Source organism: Aspergillus melleus, assembly GCF_016097325.1.
Source record: "Aspergillus melleus strain CBS 546.65 chromosome Unknown contig4, whole genome shotgun sequence".
NCBI classification, from domain to species: Eukaryota; Fungi; Ascomycota; class Eurotiomycetes; order Eurotiales; family Aspergillaceae; genus Aspergillus; species Aspergillus melleus.
Genome location: NW_025763373.1, coordinates 3,988,886 through 4,006,527, shown reverse-complemented (window position 1 = coordinate 4,006,527; position 17,642 = coordinate 3,988,886). Strand labels below are relative to the sequence as shown.

Below are 17,642 nucleotides of genomic sequence, written 5' to 3'. Positions count from 1 at the left end.
TCGGCGTGCCTGATTCTGCAGGCTGGCGTTTGCTTGGTTTGCTTGATTTGCTTGGTTTGACTACTTTTATTCCGAAACAGTCATCGTCATCGGCATTCTGGCTGTTGACTCCGTAAATACTCGTGTATTCGGTGTGTGTATGCACTATGTACTCCGTACAATGACCTCAATCCCGAGGATGCAGGATATCCCCTCCCTCCGTCCCCTCTCGTGCCCTCTGCAACCTCTCCGCAGTTGTCTTGAACAGCCGAGGAAGTCGAACCTCCTCGTAGCTTTTCCCTGTTTCAATAATCTCGGCCAGTCGCTTGGCCGACAGCAGAACCACCGGCATGCCATGTCCGTTGAACCCGGCGCAGATATACTGTCCCTGTCGGCCCGGGACCTCGCCAACATGAGGGCAGCTGTCGGTGGAATATCCCATAACTATCTTTCGTCAGCTTGACTGCCATGGTTATCTCAGCCTGATCGCGTCTCGACTTACTCCCCGTCCAAATCTCCTTCACACAGGCCCCACTGTCCTGCCATCCTCTAAAAGTCCGCTGCATGTAATCATCGTAGTAATGCTTGGTCGGCTCGATGAGCGTGCTGTCATCGATCATATTGTACCATTCCCTTTTGTCGCGCTGGAAGGTGTGTCCTGCACCTCCGACGACGATGCTTCCGTCGGGTCGAGTGGTAAGGTAGCTGTCGAACCCCCCGTCGGCAATATTGAGAATATACGAGTAAGGAAGGAATGGCGCCTCCTTGCCCTCGGGGAGCGCGATATGGCAGCAGATCCCGCGGCACGGGATGATGCTGGCCGAGTATTCAGGCAGTAGGCCGGCAGTGTACGCGTTGGAGGTGTAGACCACCTTGCTGGCGTGGATCGATCCTCGCGGGGTGCGCACAGTGTGTCCGGAACCGTCTTGTTCGACAGAGGTTACGGGTGTGTGCGTTTGCACGTTGACAGCCGGGGAATCGGCGATCTTGGACAGCAATCCCAATACGAACTTGTACGGCCACAGCGTGCCCGCCGTGTAGGAAAGACACGCCTTGGCTCCTTTGACGCCAGATACCTTGGTGCGGTCAGGTTACTGTTTAAACACTCTCAAACAATCATGGGCTTCTACTTACCCCTTCGGCGTTCTTTTCCGACGTGTAATGAATATCATCGACAAACTTCAGCCCGTGGGATGCGAGAAGGTCAACCGTGCTTTTCGCCTTCGTCCCCGCGGCCTCGGTCGAATAGACGTTCATATTCCGAGTGATGTTCAAGTCGCAATCGATGTTCTCTTCAACCAGGAGGTCCTTCAGCGCTTTGATGTGATCGATTTCGAAGTTGGCAACCTCGGCCGCAGCCTCCGCACCGTGTCGCTCCAGATGCGTCGGGATATGTCCGTACAGGTCCGGTCGTAGATGACCACCTAGATATTCATCGTTAGGAAGGTCGAACTGTGCACCGATTGCACGAGCACTTACCATTCCGGCCTGTTGCGCCGGCGCATATCTGCCGGGCCTCGAGGATGGTGATGGCCGGATACGGGGGATTGTGCTCGCCTAGCAGCTTAGAGAGATAGTACGCCAGGGTCACGCCCGCGTAGCCGGCCCCGATAATCACGATCTCGCTCTGTTCAGGCAGATCCGGCGTTGTTCGCAGCTCGTCCAGTTCGTGTAGCTCGGTGCGCCAGAAAGGCCGAGTAGGTTTCTCGACGGGCAGCAGCGGGCGAGGCTGGGAGTCCATCTCGGACGGGGAAATAGGTTGAAAGGTGGATTCGGCGATTCCTTTCATTCTGGGTCGGGTCTTGAGATTTTTTGTCTCAAAAGGATGGGAACAGATGTGTAAACAAGCATGACGTGGTGATCTTGGCTGAGACTAGAATCCTTCCCCGCGTGGATCACACCATTTGTTATCTGCTGATTCATATCAAAATGATTGCTAAAGTACGGTACTCCGTTATACTACGGAGTAAACATGCACAATAATAATAACCACAATCTAGATCAGATCAATCATACGCAATCCCGGCCAACAACCGATCCGCCGTCTCCCGAAACGCTCCCATCGCTGCCCGCCACAACTCCGGCCCCAGACTGATCCTCGCCACGCCGATGCGTTTCAACTCCGGCGCCGTCAAGTAGCCCTCCCCCAGGCCCAGCTTCACGTTAACCCGGCCCCCCAATGCCGCCACCAACGCCGCAACCTCGGCGCCCGACACCCCCCTTCCCCCGGGTCCTCCCCACACAAATACCGTACACGCGCCCGCGGCCAGGAACGCCCGGCCCCGCTCGATCGCATCCTCGACCTTCCCCGTCCCCGCGGGCCCCAGCACGTCCGTCCGCGCATTGATCACGAAATCCGGCACCCCAGCGTCGCTGGCAGCCTGGACCGCCGCGCGGATGCGACTCACGGCGTCGGGCAGCGAGCGCAGCGCGCCCGTCGCGTTGTCGACATCTTCGATGTTACAGCCCACCGCGCCCAGCGCGATCAGTTCCCGGATGGTGTGCGCGACGTCGTCGTACCCGTCCTGCGCGTCCACGGTCAGGGGCAGATGCGGCGATGTAGCGGCCACGACGGCGGCGATGACGCGCGCGGAGGCCAAGTTCTGCGAGAGCGTGAGGGCCTCGTCCGCGACGCCGTGCGAGGCGGCCACGGCGAAGCTGGCCGTCGCGACGGCTTTTGTGGATGCGTGCGAGGCGATGTATGAGGCTGTGGCGCCGTCGTAGACGTTGCTGAGCACGATCGGGTTGCCTGGGGTGTGCAGGCTGCGGAAGTAGATGGCGCGCTCGTTTTGGGAGGACATGGCGATTTAGGTAACTAGAAATTGATTCGACAGGAAGCGTACGCAACAGAGTAAAAAAGAAGATTGTATGAGTAGGTAGAGGGAGATTGAAATCACAATGTCTTTATAGCGAAGCGTTGAGTCATTGTCCGTTGATGCGGAGTAACTATACGAGAAACATTGCTCTCAAATTGACCACTCGCGAGGCGGCATTCGTCTTTCGACTAAGCATTATCGGTCACGACTGAATGACTTTTCTGGCGTTAAATTGGGCCCAGGGAATTTACATCAGTCTTTACCCACTAAATCAGTGCGATTCTAAGTACTAATATCAGTACTCCATTACATCTCACGTTCGTTGTATACCTACCTACATAAATATGACAAGAGGACCCACTTTCAATGTAGAAGAATAGTTCCGGGAAAGGTATCAAACTTCTCGAGCAAAAGAATAATGACCGTCAAAGTAGTCTCGATGGGACTGTTGGACCAGCTGGAAAATCCGAAAAAGGATACCTGTAGACCTTTATAACCGACATGGGCTGCGACATGTCCCGGATGCCTGACAGCCTGAGGCAGACAGTCTGCAGATTGATTCCTCGCTCTAATTAACGGCCTCTGTTTCTTTGTACTATAACGAAACCCTAATCACACACCTCTGCTAAGAAATCTATGAAGTAATATGAACCCTCAGAGTCTCGTCAGGCATGGCCTTGTGTGAGAATAGCAGTGGCGCAATGCGAATGGCCTGGCCCCGGTGTCTTCGAGCCGATATCTTCTACCTAAGTGATGATCTCGTAATAGATAATAGGAATAGTCACAGATACCTGCAGAAAAGGCCAAACCCAAAATAAAGTGGAAGAGCAATGTGTACCGGTTGACCACATTTGAACCTCGGATATTGTGAAAGAAAGGTAAAACAGGATGAGGTTCCTTCGTCGGTCTCCCCATCCGGCCAAAGAAGCTTTCCAAAATTATCCGATGATGGCGGAGGCCGCAAGATCGACCCAAATTTTGATCGAGCCTTCCCTCAGCCATTCTTTTACGATATGAAAAAATACTTTGACTCACAGGAGTAAAAGAATGTATTGGCCGTAACACATTATAAATCGGAGGACGTGGTTAGTGAAAATGTGTACTCGCATCGCCCGGGCTTCCCGGTGCTCATTTCTCGAACGGTGGAGCTTTAGTATTTTTCATGTTATGTCTTGTCTCTTTTCAAACTCATCCGTATGCGCACATAATATTTGCAAGCATTGGAGAACACCAAATTTTCTTGAAGCAAGAATGCGATTGACTGTACTGTCCACAGTTAGGTTAATCTGTTCGGATAGCTCGATGTCTTCAAATTTGCGAAGGATGTGCAATAAGAGCTCTTCTGCCTTCTGTGAATGTACTTTTCCGGGACGTTCTAAGTGCATGATCCCTAGGAATGGACTGTATCCTGGGTTCTTGCCGAAGCTTGCGTATAAAAATACCCTTGCAAGTCCCGACAGATCGAGTAAGTCCATGGGTAGTAGGGACATGTCCTGGAAGTGGTATGTATTGTGGGTGAAGGCATGATCAAAGCATCGGTTTGCATGAGGAAGAAGACAAAGCAGGCCTTGAAAATATGGACCACTTTGTATAGTCTTGTGCCCAAAGCATTGTACGGCCTTGATGGCCATATCGGAAAAAGAAAGGCCAGTAGCATGATGCACTAACCAGGCGTGAGCGGACTTGTGTATATTGTATCCGCGAGAGCCAATGCCGTCAATTCCTAGATCCGGGCCAATCTCCACTATGCCATAACTACAGAGCACCTTCATGACCCTGTTGAAGGTAATTGTGTCTTTTGCCACTGTCAACATCCGGAAGACAAGAAGCTCCTGCCAGACATCATGGCTCTCGTGTCCAGACCAATGGCGTAAAATTATCCACACGTCTGGAACTTCAGCCATCTTGCAGAAAGCAACGGCCCAACACGAATCCAATGTTCCTTTGTAAGACGGTAGTTGATGGTCTTCTCCTTGTAGTCTATATCATTCTTTTCTATAAAGCTCGAGGTAGCCATGGCAGCTGGTAGTGTTTGGGGACAAGTAGCTGCCTGCTGCTGCTAATGCAAGAGGTAGACCATTCATTTGAGTTACCAGCTCTCGTGAGTGTCGATCTGTATTTTTCTGTTGGCTGCATTCGCAAAGAGGTGGCTTCTTGATAACAAGTCTTACCATTCGATATGTCCCGTCTTCCTGATGTATGTGCTAAGATACTCAGCCCTTCTTCTACACAATTCATCTTTCTGAGTTGAATGTTATGACCTGTAGTAAGGTATGACATTGTGGTAACTATCATACCCTCTTGTCGCACCTCAGGGAAGAAGAGTTCAATCTGGGGGTCTCTTCAATACGTCCAGCAGTGGTTGAGGGACAGTAGTTTTCGAAGATAAATCCTTTTTGCTCCTGTTAAGCCAATGTTTCATAGACAGGACATCATCGCTAGCCGCGAGTGTCTTCCACGGGTCAGAAGATTCATCTATTTCCGAAGACTGCTGATAAAGCTGTTTCAGAGATGACCACCCACTAGATATCTTCCCTAGGGAGTTGGAGAGATTACTCTCTCGGTCAATTTGCCTTATCCTTGAATGCCAGCTGAGCAATTTCCCATACAAACATGACATCGATCTATTTTTCGCACACCGATGCATCACAGTGGATGAGACATCATTCGGTTGGCGCAGAGACCTCGCCTATAATCATCATTGATCTCAAAGCTGTCCAAAACCATCCCACAAAGAGAAATATTGCTACTGAGCACATCGCAATGGTAAACATATTTCTCAAGTATTGGTGGCCCACTTCTAGCAAATCATATAGTAAGATCTTGGTTCTGATGGTAACAGTGCGTCATAAGGGAAGAGGGAAGAAAGGGCTGTGTATTCTGGGGGAAAGAAGGGCCTTTCGAGCGCATATGTGTTTACTTGGTCTACTGCGGAAGGCACCAGTCTACATTCTTCAAGAAAGAAAAATCACCGCGATAACATGAAGGAAGGAGGGAATCATTCAGATGAGCATACGCAGCAAGTTTTTGAGATGGAGGGAAAGGGTGTTGAAGTGAAGGTCAGTTTGGCAAGTACATACAACCTGGAATAGCTACGGCAAACCAAATCTCTGGAGATAATGAAGCATATCTTGGAAGTCGATAGAAATATGGTAAGTCATGTGTAGCTTATTTCATCTCCGTAATTCCACTCTTCGCATACACTTTGAATGTATCTTGTTCTATGGTTCACTAACTGCTTCTTATGTTTGTTGTTGACTTTCTGCTGATATCAAAGAAAACATATGGTGAGATTCCCTGCCGATGGTTTGTATTCATACCTGTGAAGTAATGGAATCCTTAAGAGCGGTTTCATCTCCTTAACCTATGAGTGTAGTGAGCCAGGGCTAGGACACAATATGTAGGCTGCATGCCTGAGTAAGCCCTAGGATGATTCCTCCAAGCTTTTCTTTTCATCTCAAACAGAATATATGTTCTCTTTTCTCCTCATACCCATGTATCGCAGTGCCCAATGGACCGGACAACATACAGTCAGCGGGGAGCTTCTGCTATCATCATCATCCTCATCGATCAAAAGGCTATTGATCTTAGAGCCATTCCAACAATAGTTCTAAATCAGGTGAGGGCATGATGAAATATTGTCTCTGGGCACATTGCAATGACGAGTGTATTCTCAAACTATCTGACCCACATAGCATTTACTAATAGAAAAAAGTATTAAGCAGGTCGAGGGTCACGAACTTGAACGAGAGAACCATGTCTTTTCCCTTCGTCACAATGATAGTGGTTGTTGGTGCGGAGTATATAGGGAGAACCTTGGTTTGATGGTGAAAATGGGCATGCTAGGGCTTTATCTGACTATCTGACCATGGATGGCGGACTTTTCTGGATGATGGCATTTGATGGTATGGGTTCTCGTTGTACTTGAAGCCGATCTGAGAGGCTGTATATACGCTGTATAGTAGGTAATCTTGTACTTTGTCATCCTGCAGAATGGCTCTAGTTGTCTCTTACACTGTTCTAAGTAGATCGCCATCTCTTCAAATGCGGGGTTCAGTTCGACTACTGATAAATAGCGCGGGCACCACCCAGCACAAGCTCAACCTACTACACAGTACTACCCAGCATCTACATCCCATCAGGTACAAGTCCTATGATCAGTACCATTCAACACGCCTGCAAAATGCCTCCCGCCAAGCACGTCGTTTTCGACGTCGTAGGAACGTGCTTCACATTCGACGCCTTCTTCTCCGCCATCGAATCCCGCCTCGGATCGCGACTCCACGCGCACTGCATCCAACCCAAACTCTTCGGCTACGCCTGGATGGAAGCCGCAGAGCGCGAATACGCTTACCTATCTATGTCGCATCGCTACCAACCCTTCCTCGCCATCTTCGGTGCCATCTTCTACCGCACGCTCGGGTTCGCCGGGATTCCTGATCCGCGGTCTTTCGCGTCGGACGAAGATAAGGAATTTCTGATCAGGAGCTATCACCAATTGCAGCCACGTGAAGGCGCGGATCACGCAATCCAGAGCTTGCGGGACGCGGGGTTCACCGTGTGGTGCTTCACGACGGGGGATGTGAGTCGGGTGAGGGGATACTTTCTCAGCAGTGGCATTGATATGCCTGTGGAGAATTTCGTGTCGTGTGATAAGGGGCAGTTGGCGAAGCCGGCGTTGGAAGCATATCAGCAGGTGATGAGGAGGTTTGATCAGTCTGAGGTGTTGTGGTTCGCGGCAGCGCACATGTGGGATGTTTCGGCGGCGAAGACTGCGGGGTGAGTTCTTTTGTTCTTGTCTTGTCATGCTTGGCTTTGTGGTCTCGATATACTAAGGCTAACCTTCTGGCAGTTTCCGAGGTGCGTATTGCACGGCTTGGGAGAAGGAGTCGTGCTCGGAGATCTTTGGCGAGATGGATGTTACGGCGGACTCGTTGCCGGAGTTGGCGGCGCAAATTATTTCTGCTTCATAGAGTGTAGGTATGGACTGTATGTTGGTCCAAATTTGCAGGCATTCAAGTGTCTCGAGACATTTCTGTCGATATAGTGTTTCGTTGAGCCTTGGAATCAGAAGAGTAATGACGCACGCCTGATGTCTATGGACAAACTGGGATACTATATATATAATGTCAGATTTTGTGAGATTTACCGTGTTCTTTGTTTGCATAATGGTCATCCTGAAAATTCACACATGCAGAAAGATAAACAGGATCAATAAGATGTATCGAGTTATCAAGACTGGAGAGTCTACTATGGAGATCATACAAATATCTACTCCCCCGAGAGCGAGATCTGCTTGACTCTCTGCAGTCACCACATGCTGTGTTCTGGCGAATCATTCAGGAACGCTTTGGCAAGCCCCCGGGCACAAAAGATAGATATTTGGGTTATGGACAGTGTAAGGCCCTCCAGGCAAAGGGAACAGCACATGGAAGCCTAACCAGATTAGGCTGGTCTAACCGCATACAGACTGATTATTAACACAAGTTCCTCCCATGACACACTAAACCAGAACAGGCTACATCGTGGATACGCTAACTCCAGACGGTCTAGCGCACTACATCATTTCCGTCGAGGAAAGACTTGGGCTCGTCCGACCGCAGGGGCATCGCATCGCGAACAATGACCGACTCGATCCCCGCTTAAACCCCCATACAACACCCCGTTCTTCCTACATGGTCCCACGTCCCAATCGCGCGCACTAACCTTCACAATGGCCGACTACTCGAAATGGAAGGTGACCGATTTGAAGGCCGAGCTGAAGCGGCGCGGCATTCCGCAGACCGGCCTCAGAGTTAAACAGAACTTCATTGATAGGCTGCTGGAGGAGGATGCGAAAGGTGAGAGTGAGCCCGTGAGTGAGGCGCCTGTCGACGCGCAAGATACGCCTCAGGAGGACGCGCAACCGGTCGAACCACAGCAAGAAGCACCGGAGCCGACAGCAAACGACACGACCGAGTCCCACGATCCCAAACCTGAAGAACCCCCTCAAGAACAGGTACAACCAGAGGAGGCACAGCAACAGAATGGTGAGCCACCAGCTGAGGACAAAGCTCCCGAAGAGCTACCAGCTGCCGATCGAACCGCCGAGCAGCCGCCTCAAGCTCCTGAAGCTCCTGAAGCTCAAGCTCCTCAAGAAGATGAACGTGAAGCTTCGGCGCACCCGGTTGAGCAGGCTCCCGGGAGCACCGATGCCCAGCAGCCAGCCGCAGAGGAAGAAACACAGCAGCCCAAGGCTACAGAAGCTGTCGCGTCGGCCGTCCCCCAGATCTCGGAGGCGAACACGGGTTTGTCTACACCTCTAGCTCCCGAGGAAGTTCTAGAGGATCGTCGCAAACGCAAACGCCGCAGCCAGAGTCCCATTCCTACCCCCGAAGCGCTGGCGCACAAAAAGGCAAAGGCGGAAAATGAAGAACCTAAAGTTACCCTACCGGAAGACAAGGACTCGATGGATGTCGACGAGGGCGCCCAGCCGGACGGAGATGTTCCCGCGCAAGAGGCAGCCGATAAGAGTGGCGACGCAGAGCCCGAGCATAAACCCTCACCAGTCCAAAATGAAGCTCAAGGCGAAAAGCCCAACGAGTCTGTTCCCGAAGAAACTACGAAAAAAGATGCCCCGGCAAAACAAGATGTTCGCTTCAAAGGCCTTTTCGCCGCCCCGGAGCCCGAACCTCGCGCGGCATCACCTCCCCCGGAGGATGCAATGGACGACGACACGGTCGAACCGGCGAAGCATGCGGCCACCTCAGCACTTTATGTGGATGGTCTCATGCGCCCGCTCCAGCCGAACGCCCTCAAAAGTCACCTACTCACCCTGGCCTCCCCTCCCGGGGGCTCCCAGGATCCCGACATGATCACGGATTTCTATCTCGACTCCATCAAAACGCACTGCTTTGTAAGCTTCGTCAGTGTCTCTGCGGCTTCCCGAGTTCGTGCCGCACTTCACAACACCGTTTGGCCCAACGAACGCAATCGCAAAACTCTCTTTGTCGATTTCATCCCGGAGAACAAGCTGCAGGAATGGATCGACCTGGAGGAAGGATCCCGACGACGCGGCGGCCCTCCACCCCGGTGGGAAGTGAAGTATGACCGAACGGAGGACGGTGTCGAGGCAGTCTTGGAGGAGATCGATCCTCGCAGCGCTGCACCCCAAGCCCCACGCGGTCGCGAGCCGGCCGAATTCTCTCGTCCTCCACCTACAGGACCTCGAGCGGAGATGGGCGATCCCAGCCGACGTCCGAGCGGTCACAGCGAAGCCGACAGCAAGCCTCGGCCTGGGCAGGGCTTCAAACCGCTTGATGATCTTTTCATGTCCACAACTACCAAGCCTAAGCTCTACTATCTCCCCGTTCCGCGATCGGTAGCCGACCGCCGTTTAGACCGATTCGACGATCTTCTTCGAAAGGGCTCATTTCCGCGTCGCGGAGGCGATGAACCTCGACGCATCACCTTCGAGGATGGAGATTTGTTCGTTGATCACGGTCCAGACTTCAACCCTCGAGGTGGTCGCGGTCGAGGCGGTCGCGGACGGGGACGAGGTCGTGGATTTGGCGATTCATGGAGAGATGATCGACGCGGCCGATATCATTGATCTCTATGTCGATGTACCTTTATCATGTATTCTTATCTTTCTTTCTTGGTTTTTCCTTTCTTTCTTTTCTATCTACATCCTTTCCCTCGAATTCGACACTTAGAGTCTAAGGGGGGTTGCAGTTTGGGCATGGTTACTTTGATCTATGAGGGCGGATCGGGTGTATCTTGGGGATTTAAACGGAATTTATTTGAGAGACTAAAAAAGCAACAACTGGATTATGTCGAGGCAACTGTAAGTAAGATACAAGGGATGGATGGATGTACTTATATGACCTGAAGTTCCGTGCAATGGGAACGTTCCTTTGAGGGTAAAAAAGATAGACAGGATTGACACCCTGGTTAGTTCCTGCAGAATGCTTGTCAAGTCTTGTCCAAAGCTTGGCTTTTCTCTTGCCTTGTCTGTGGCATGGAGAGTCGTCGAATAAACGTCCTGCTGTCCCTCTGTTAGGGCTGAAAGGTGGTTCCTGAGGCGCAGCAGCTTCCGTCCACCCGTCAAATGCCTCCGGATGCTTTTTCTCCTCTTCAATCAACACCGCCACGTTTTGCATTTCGTTTGTTTCTAATTTCAGCCATCGATGCTGGTCTCACCCGATCCAAAGTTCCAAACACAGCCCTGCCTTAACTGTCTCAAGTATGTCTTTCATCCATCCATGTCCTCTGCTTTGTCGCCAAGCCGGTGGTTGACGCAACTACCCTAAACCTGAGGACGACTCAGTGCTCACGCCAGTGGGAAAATAGAATAGCGCCAATCGTCAGGGGCAAACTAAAAAGCACCATTTCCCTAAAGAACTCAAGAACCCAGGTCCCAGGAACCCAAGAACCCAGGGAAAGACAACGTTGGATCCAGGGGCTGATCCGCTCCGGGACAAGACTCGACTAGTGGATAAGATAGCGATCGCCCCAACGCCATTGAATCTAATTCCTTTATTCTTGTTATATGCTGCCTTTTCATCCATCTGAATCATTAATTCCGCGTCCCGACGATCTTTCCCTTCCCCCCCAAAAACTCTTAAACACCACTCTCCTTGAGGCCTGTCACCACCATCTTCGGCCTCCCTCTTTGCCGCTAGAATGGGCTGGCCACAGTGTAATTCGACGGTAGAAAATGAGACCAGTACGCCGCTCTTTGCGAAGTCCGTTCCCCGCGGGATAAATTTGACTGACTGACCGGTCTTTCGTTGTGAGCAGTTCATGAGGTAGAATTGTGGGATGGCGGCCTCACTTTTCACACTCTCTGCTTGATTGCCGGAGGAGCTTTCGCTCTCACCGGGGCCTGCATTTCATTCTTTTTGATTATGTGCCATGCCACTCACTACAGCAAACCCACAGAACAACGCCAGTGAGTTCTCCTTTTCTTCTTTCAGTTATCCGATCGCCGACTCCTTTCCTGTGCCCATTGTCGCGCTGGACTAACAAATCTCTGGCGATACCAGTGTCATCCGCATTCTTCTCATGATCCCTGTCTACTCCCTCGTCTCATGGCTCGGAACCTATTACTACAAGAAAAGCGTCTATTTCAGCGTGCTCGGCGACTGCTACGAAGCTTTTACGATCGCCGCCTTCTTCGCCCTTCTCTGCCACTACATCGCGCCGGACCTCCATAGTCAAAAGGATTATTTTCGCGGAATCGAGCCCAAGCCATGGGTCTGGCCGATGAACTGGCTACAGAAAGTCTGGGGCGGGGAGCATGGAATCTGGCGCACGCCGCGGAGCGGGCTGACCTGGTTTAACGTAAGAGAACCCGGTTGCCTAGCCTTGCGGTCGCATTGTGTATGGCGACTTGTCGACGGGAGGCTAATCAGGAATTGTTGAACAGGTTGTCTGGGTTGGTGTCTTCCAGTATTGTCTTTTGCGCGTGCTCATGACTATCGCCGCGGTGCTTTCGCAAAAGGGCAATGTCTATTGTGAGGAAACGCTGAATCCGAAGTTCGCGCATATCTGGGTATGTCTTTCTCTGTGACTCTCCTTCCCAGCGTGGAACCCTGTTAACTGGACTTTGATTTGATAGGTGATGGCTGTCGAGTGTATCGCCGTCAGTATCGCTATGTACTGTCTGATCCAGTTCTATATCCAGGTCAAGGACGACATTAGCCAACATCGACCATTCTTGAAGATTCTCTCCATCAAGCTGGTGATTTTCCTTTCCTTCTGGCAAGGGGTAAGTCAGAGACACGACTTTAATTCATATCATTGTTTTACAAAGCCTCGGCTCATGCTATCGCGCAGATTATGATATCCTTTCTCTTCTCCGCCGGGGCCATCAAAGCGACCAAGAAGCTTCACGCCAGTGACCTGAAAGTGGGACTGCCCAATTTCTTGGTCTCCATGGAAATGGCCATCTTCGCGGTTCTGCACCTGTGGTCCTTCGCATGGCAACCGTATTCCCTCCAAAATCCTCACCCAGCCGAGGTCACCGACTTTTACGGAAACGGCAAGGCGACGTATCAGGGTGGCCGGTTTGGATTGCGCGCTCTCGGTGACACCTTTAATCCGATGGATCTCATTCGGTCCGTGGCCCGGAGTCTCCGATGGCTCTTCGTGGGTCGCAAGAGACGCACCATGGACCCCAGCTACCAGACCTCCAGCGAAGGAATCGGTCTCAGTTCCAACGGCGGCGTCCCCATCACGACAGCCGGGGCCGGGGCCTCGATCGCTGGCGGTCGTCGCACCACCACTACCGGTCGATATGGCACCTCGCCCGACGATGAAGACGACGGGCTCCTGTCCCACGCGCAGCCTAATCCTGCCTCTCACTCTCCGACGGACACCATGATGCCGCCGGGCTACGAGGAAACCGATAGCCGCTTTTACAACCATAACCGGCTCAGCGCCATCTCTCTGCTTGAACCGGGCATGCACTCTCCGCAGCCGTACTCACCCTACGAAGACAGATTTCACAATCCTTACATGAACATGATGCCGGAGGAATCGGCGCTCGATCATTCCCCCGTTGATCAGCACCCGAACAGTCAACTACCGAGCCAGAATCTCACATCTCATAACCACCCCCCTGCTATCACCATCAACACCAACACCACTCCATACCCCTCCGATGAGCTACAAGAACAAGCTCCCATTCCTCTCCCGGACTCATACCGCCCGCCTCCGCAACATCACGATAGTGATCCTTACATTCAACGATATCCTCACTCATAGTACTGGCTAGGCTTAGCCTTTTCCGGTTCTGACTAGCCTAGATCTTAGAGTCTAGGTTGATTGATTCATTGATTGATGGATTATACGGGAACGGATGGGATGAGATCCCTCTTATGGTCGAGACGAACTTACCGTTAGTTTCTTCGTTTTATGTATTGCTTGCTGGTTATTTTGGTTGTCTATACCCTGTTTTATCTATGTCTTGGGATTCCCCTTTTCTGTTCTTTTGCTTCTTGTATATACTTCAATGATATCATGGGTGGATTGCCTCTTGCACTTTCTTTCTTTCCTATCTCTGATTGAAAGCTTTTCGTTAGAATTTCGTCGGGATTTTCACTGTTATATTGTTCGGTTAGACAGAGGATCGATACGGAGTGAACGACATTCAATCCAGCATATGAGGCATTATATTGGATCTTTCATTTCTCATCATAATCAAAAATCAAATTCCTGCTCTAGGGACACCCAACGCCAGTCATTTTCGAAGCTCATCTAGACTTCTCGCTCTAGCATCACCTTACTTGCCATGTGGCAGTGAGACTAACCCGTCCTAACGACCATGCCTAACCTACCCATGCGCGATGCCATCCCGGGAAGCGAAAAAGTCATCATCGAACCGATTCTGCACGGCGAGTTGCGTTTTCCTCGAGAGCATATTCCGGCGCACATTGTTCATGATGGCGGCTTTTCTGCCGAGTTCGCGCATGTCGCTGATGCTCTGGCTCAGTTGGCCGAGGAGAGCGACGAGGTGGACGTCATTGCTCTGGGCGAGGACCTCGGCGGAGAAGGCGCTTTGTTCTTGCGGGCTGAGAAGCGAGAGATGCGAAAGGAGGGAGTTGATGTTGCGGAGGATGGGGTGCGAGAGGACTGCGGAGGGTTTGGGGGCGGAGGAGGCCGGGTTTTCGGAGCTTGGTTCTTGAGTGGAGATGCTGGAGAGGTAGGATTTGATGAGGGAGATTCGGGACTCGAGGGCTCGGATTGCGTTGATGCGGGTGTTCAGGTTGGCGATGACTGTGTCGGGTGTTAGCTGCGGGGGGGTGTGGTTATGTAAGAGGGGGTATGCTTACGTTCTTCATCCTCCTGGGAAAGCACGTGGATGTCCGTTTGCTCTTTGCTGCGAGATTGCTTCTTCTGCGACTCGCCGGTACCGCCGGTACTCGACTCAATCGGAGCAGCATTCGTCGCACTTCGAGCAACGGTGTCGATCCCAATCATCTCGGCCTCTCCGGTTTCGACAAAGTACGGTAGTTCCCGGAATCGAATGTTCAGCGACTGTTCTTCGCCATCCACTTGCATAGCCTTGCCGCCATCCGCGGCGTTCTCTCCCTCATACACGCTCTCGTAGATTGTCAGCGGCAGTTTCCCACCGCTAGAAGACGCCCCCTGCACCTGGGACGGATGGAAGGCGAGGAACACGGCGGATTCATTGTGGTCTTGGAGGATCTGCCGATGGATGGGGAGATGGGACTCGTCGGGGCCCGATGGAGGGGCTGTTGACCACCAGCCGACGAGGTCGAGGGCGGGAACTTTGTGAACATCCTTAACTGTTTGTAACACATTGTTAGTGAAAGTGAACGATATATAGGCCAGTCGGTCATGGGGGTTCCGTACGCTGCTTCACTCGCTCAATGAACCATTCCTGCGATAGCTGTGCCTCGCCGTTCGGGCCCTCCACCACGATACACTCAAACGCATGCTCCAAAGTAATTTGACGTCCATTCTGCTGCCCTAGTAGGGCCCCGATAATCGGACCTTGTTGACCTCGTGCCGCATGACGAGTGATGTGGTCGGAGATAGTGAGGAGTATCAGCGGATGGAGCTGGATGTGGAGTCCCGAGTCCGAGGATTTCTGAGAGAGGAGAGAACTGCGCTGCTCCTCCATGATGGTCCAGCAGAAAGACAGGCTAATCAAGAAGAAGAAAATAAAAAGGGGAAGAAGATCTGACGGGTTTGAAGCAAAGCAGTGAAGTGAGCTGCAGATGCCTCCAAGGCGGAGCGGAGAAGCGGCCGTTGTTTGGTTTGTCTTGTTTGCATTCCCCCTCGGCTTCCCCGCCGTCGAAGGCGCTCTTCAACTTCCTGGACTTCTTTCCTCATCAATTCCTGTAGACGTCGGGCAACATGGCGGTCCCTTCTTCGTACGACGAGGTGAAGCTTCATCTCCAACAGATCCAGAATGATCCGACTACTCCTCTGGACCACACCCTACTTGACAAGCTAAAGTTGGAGCTGACAGAGACTACGGACCGCAAAGTCCCCGCCACCCTTCTCACTCAGATATCGCAGCTGTTGCCGGTCCTCCAGGAGGATCCGACTCCCATCACCACCCTGGGAATCAAGGCTACGGCTTACTTTAGCTTCACCGAGCTCCGCTCCGTCGACCCTCCTATTGACTTCGTCGCGGGATTCAAAGCCCCGTCGCCACCTATCAACTTACTGGCCCTTTCGTTGCTGAGTAAAGCGGGCAAGGTCCCCAGTGACGCCGCGATTGTCGCCGGGGATTCCGAATTGGTTGCTTCTCTCGTCGACCTGTGGCTGTCGACCTCGTCAACGGCCGTCGCGCAAGCCGCCCTGGATGCGATATGGGCTCTTTTGGAGATCGATCTAGCCAGTCCATTGGAGAATGGGATCACTCATGAAGGTGACGAGGCCGGAGGAGGACAGGGCCTCATGTGGCGGAGACTGTTCACCGATAAAGAAGTCTACGGTCGTCTGTTCTCGTTCTGCTGTTTGAGCGACAACGGTCCCGGCAGTCTGCCGAAACGCGAGAAGACATTGGCCCAGGGCCGGCTGATGGGCTTCCTGGTCAAAGCGGGTCGGCTGCGATGGGACATCATCTCCAGCTCTCAGGTGCCGGAGGTTGAGGCCAAGTACAACAGTCAAAGTCTTTTGCATTTTGCCGCCTGCCAGATGGTCGAGCAGAATGATGTGCTGATGCACATGACGTTACTGAACTTCTTCTATGAGCTCCTAGAGATCGATGCCCCCGGTTTGACGGCACGCACATTCGTCCAGTCGGCATCCACCTTTTCCTCTCCCGCTCTCGACTTCCTCATTGCTCATAACCTGCATTCTACCCTCCTAAGCTACTATTTGGATGAATCGAAACTCGACCCCGTGGACCTGAATTACCTGTGCGGGCCGATCATGGCCTACGTGGCGCAGTATGCTGAATTGTACCCTAATCATTTCTTACAGAACCCTCAAAGCTTGCTGAACCAAATCTTGTCTCGCATTTCAGCATCGGTGGCGATCTCGTCGGCGCAGTGGGCGCATGGGCCCGTACCGAGTGGACAGTTGAATGTGCTGTCCTGTCTTCCTCGCGTGATGCTAGTTGAGGCCAGCAGGCAAGGGTTGAACCCCGTACTTGCGCTACCCTCCAGTCCGGCCAACAAGGAGGCATTAGATGCATTGAGCAAGATCCTTCATGGGCCTCCGAAACTGGACCTGGCCGATTCCATGGAGCTGAACACGTCCGGCCAAACCGCCACGGACTGGCACAAAGAAGCCGCCGCAGCGCGGGCCCTGTACTTTATGTACTTGAACCATCGTGCTAATTTCTGGACGGACATCGTAGCCGCGGCAGATCTGTTGGCCATGAAGGACGTTTCCCTCGCGGCAATCTCGTTCATGAAGAGCATCATCACCGCCAACTGGCAGGAATTGTCCGGCGACGTGATCTCGTCAGTCCCTGGAACGACCCGGTATCAACTCCCATCGGAGCAAGGCCTAGGCAATCTCTCGCCCGCTACGCAAGGAGTTCTGCCTGCGACAGGTGTATGGGCAGCACTGACACCGCCGGCACTGACCACACTGCTACCGTATCTGTTCAAACCACCCCGCTCGTACGCCGAGTTCGTCGGCGGCGGAGCTGCAGATCCGCAAAATGTCGTGTGGAAGGTTGCTACCGCGAAATATGAGGTTCTGGTGGCTCTATATGAGGGACTCAATGATATGAACGGAGAAGTGCCAGGGTTCGAGGACATTGTGCGAACACTGAAGCAGCGAGTTAACGAAGGACCGTGGGGACCTGTCACACAAAACGGAAGTCGGGTGGAGACTGTTAATTCGTGAGGTGGATGTGACTTACTGCGGGACATT

General features: G+C 52.3%; 7 protein-coding genes across 7 annotated transcripts; 4 read left to right on the top strand and 3 right to left on the bottom strand.

The window, feature by feature from the left end:
• Positions 1–166: 166 nt before the first annotated feature.
• Positions 167–1,768, bottom strand: LDX57_008153 (NAD(P)/FAD-dependent oxidoreductase; the record flags this gene model as incomplete). The annotated part of the gene is made up of 4 exons (XM_046089877.1): positions 167–423; positions 482–1,055; positions 1,114–1,403; positions 1,459–1,768. 4 exons carry the CDS (start codon positions 1,766–1,768, stop codon positions 167–169), a joined length of 1,431 nt encoding a protein of 476 aa, XP_045945849.1.
• A 217-nt stretch (positions 1,769–1,985) lies between these two features.
• On the bottom strand, positions 1,986–2,780 carry LDX57_008152 (isocitrate lyase/PEP mutase family protein; the record flags this gene model as incomplete). The annotated part of the gene is made up of 1 exon (XM_046089876.1): positions 1,986–2,780. The coding sequence occupies one exon, from the start codon at positions 2,778–2,780 to the stop codon at positions 1,986–1,988; it is 795 nt and encodes a 264-aa protein (XP_045945848.1).
• Positions 2,781–6,978: 4,198 nt separating this feature from the next.
• On the top strand, positions 6,979–7,768 carry LDX57_008151 (putative 2-haloalkanoic acid dehalogenase; the record flags this gene model as incomplete). Its single annotated transcript, XM_046089875.1, has 2 exons — positions 6,979–7,574; positions 7,648–7,768. 2 exons carry the CDS (start codon positions 6,979–6,981, stop codon positions 7,766–7,768), a joined length of 717 nt encoding a protein of 238 aa, XP_045945847.1.
• Positions 7,769–8,508: 740 nt separating this feature from the next.
• On the top strand, positions 8,509–10,386 carry LDX57_008150 (SAP domain protein; the record flags this gene model as incomplete). Its single annotated transcript, XM_046089874.1, has 1 exon — positions 8,509–10,386. One exon carries the CDS (start codon positions 8,509–8,511, stop codon positions 10,384–10,386), a length of 1,878 nt encoding a protein of 625 aa, XP_045945846.1.
• A 1,073-nt stretch (positions 10,387–11,459) lies between these two features.
• On the top strand, positions 11,460–13,544 carry LDX57_008149 (uncharacterized protein; the record flags this gene model as incomplete). Its single annotated transcript, XM_046089873.1, has 6 exons — positions 11,460–11,502; positions 11,577–11,727; positions 11,822–12,119; positions 12,205–12,330; positions 12,397–12,546; positions 12,615–13,544. 6 exons carry the CDS (start codon positions 11,460–11,462, stop codon positions 13,542–13,544), a joined length of 1,698 nt encoding a protein of 565 aa, XP_045945845.1.
• A 568-nt stretch (positions 13,545–14,112) lies between these two features.
• Positions 14,113–15,426, bottom strand: LDX57_008148 (COP9 signalosome complex subunit 6; the record flags this gene model as incomplete). Its single annotated transcript, XM_046089872.1, has 3 exons — positions 14,113–14,555; positions 14,612–15,088; positions 15,156–15,426. 3 exons carry the CDS (start codon positions 15,424–15,426, stop codon positions 14,113–14,115), a joined length of 1,191 nt encoding a protein of 396 aa, XP_045945844.1.
• A 236-nt stretch (positions 15,427–15,662) lies between these two features.
• On the top strand, positions 15,663–17,615 carry LDX57_008147 (uncharacterized protein; the record flags this gene model as incomplete). The annotated part of the gene is made up of 1 exon (XM_046089871.1): positions 15,663–17,615. One exon carries the CDS (start codon positions 15,663–15,665, stop codon positions 17,613–17,615), a length of 1,953 nt encoding a protein of 650 aa, XP_045945843.1.
• Between the last annotated feature and the right edge of the window lie 27 nt (positions 17,616–17,642).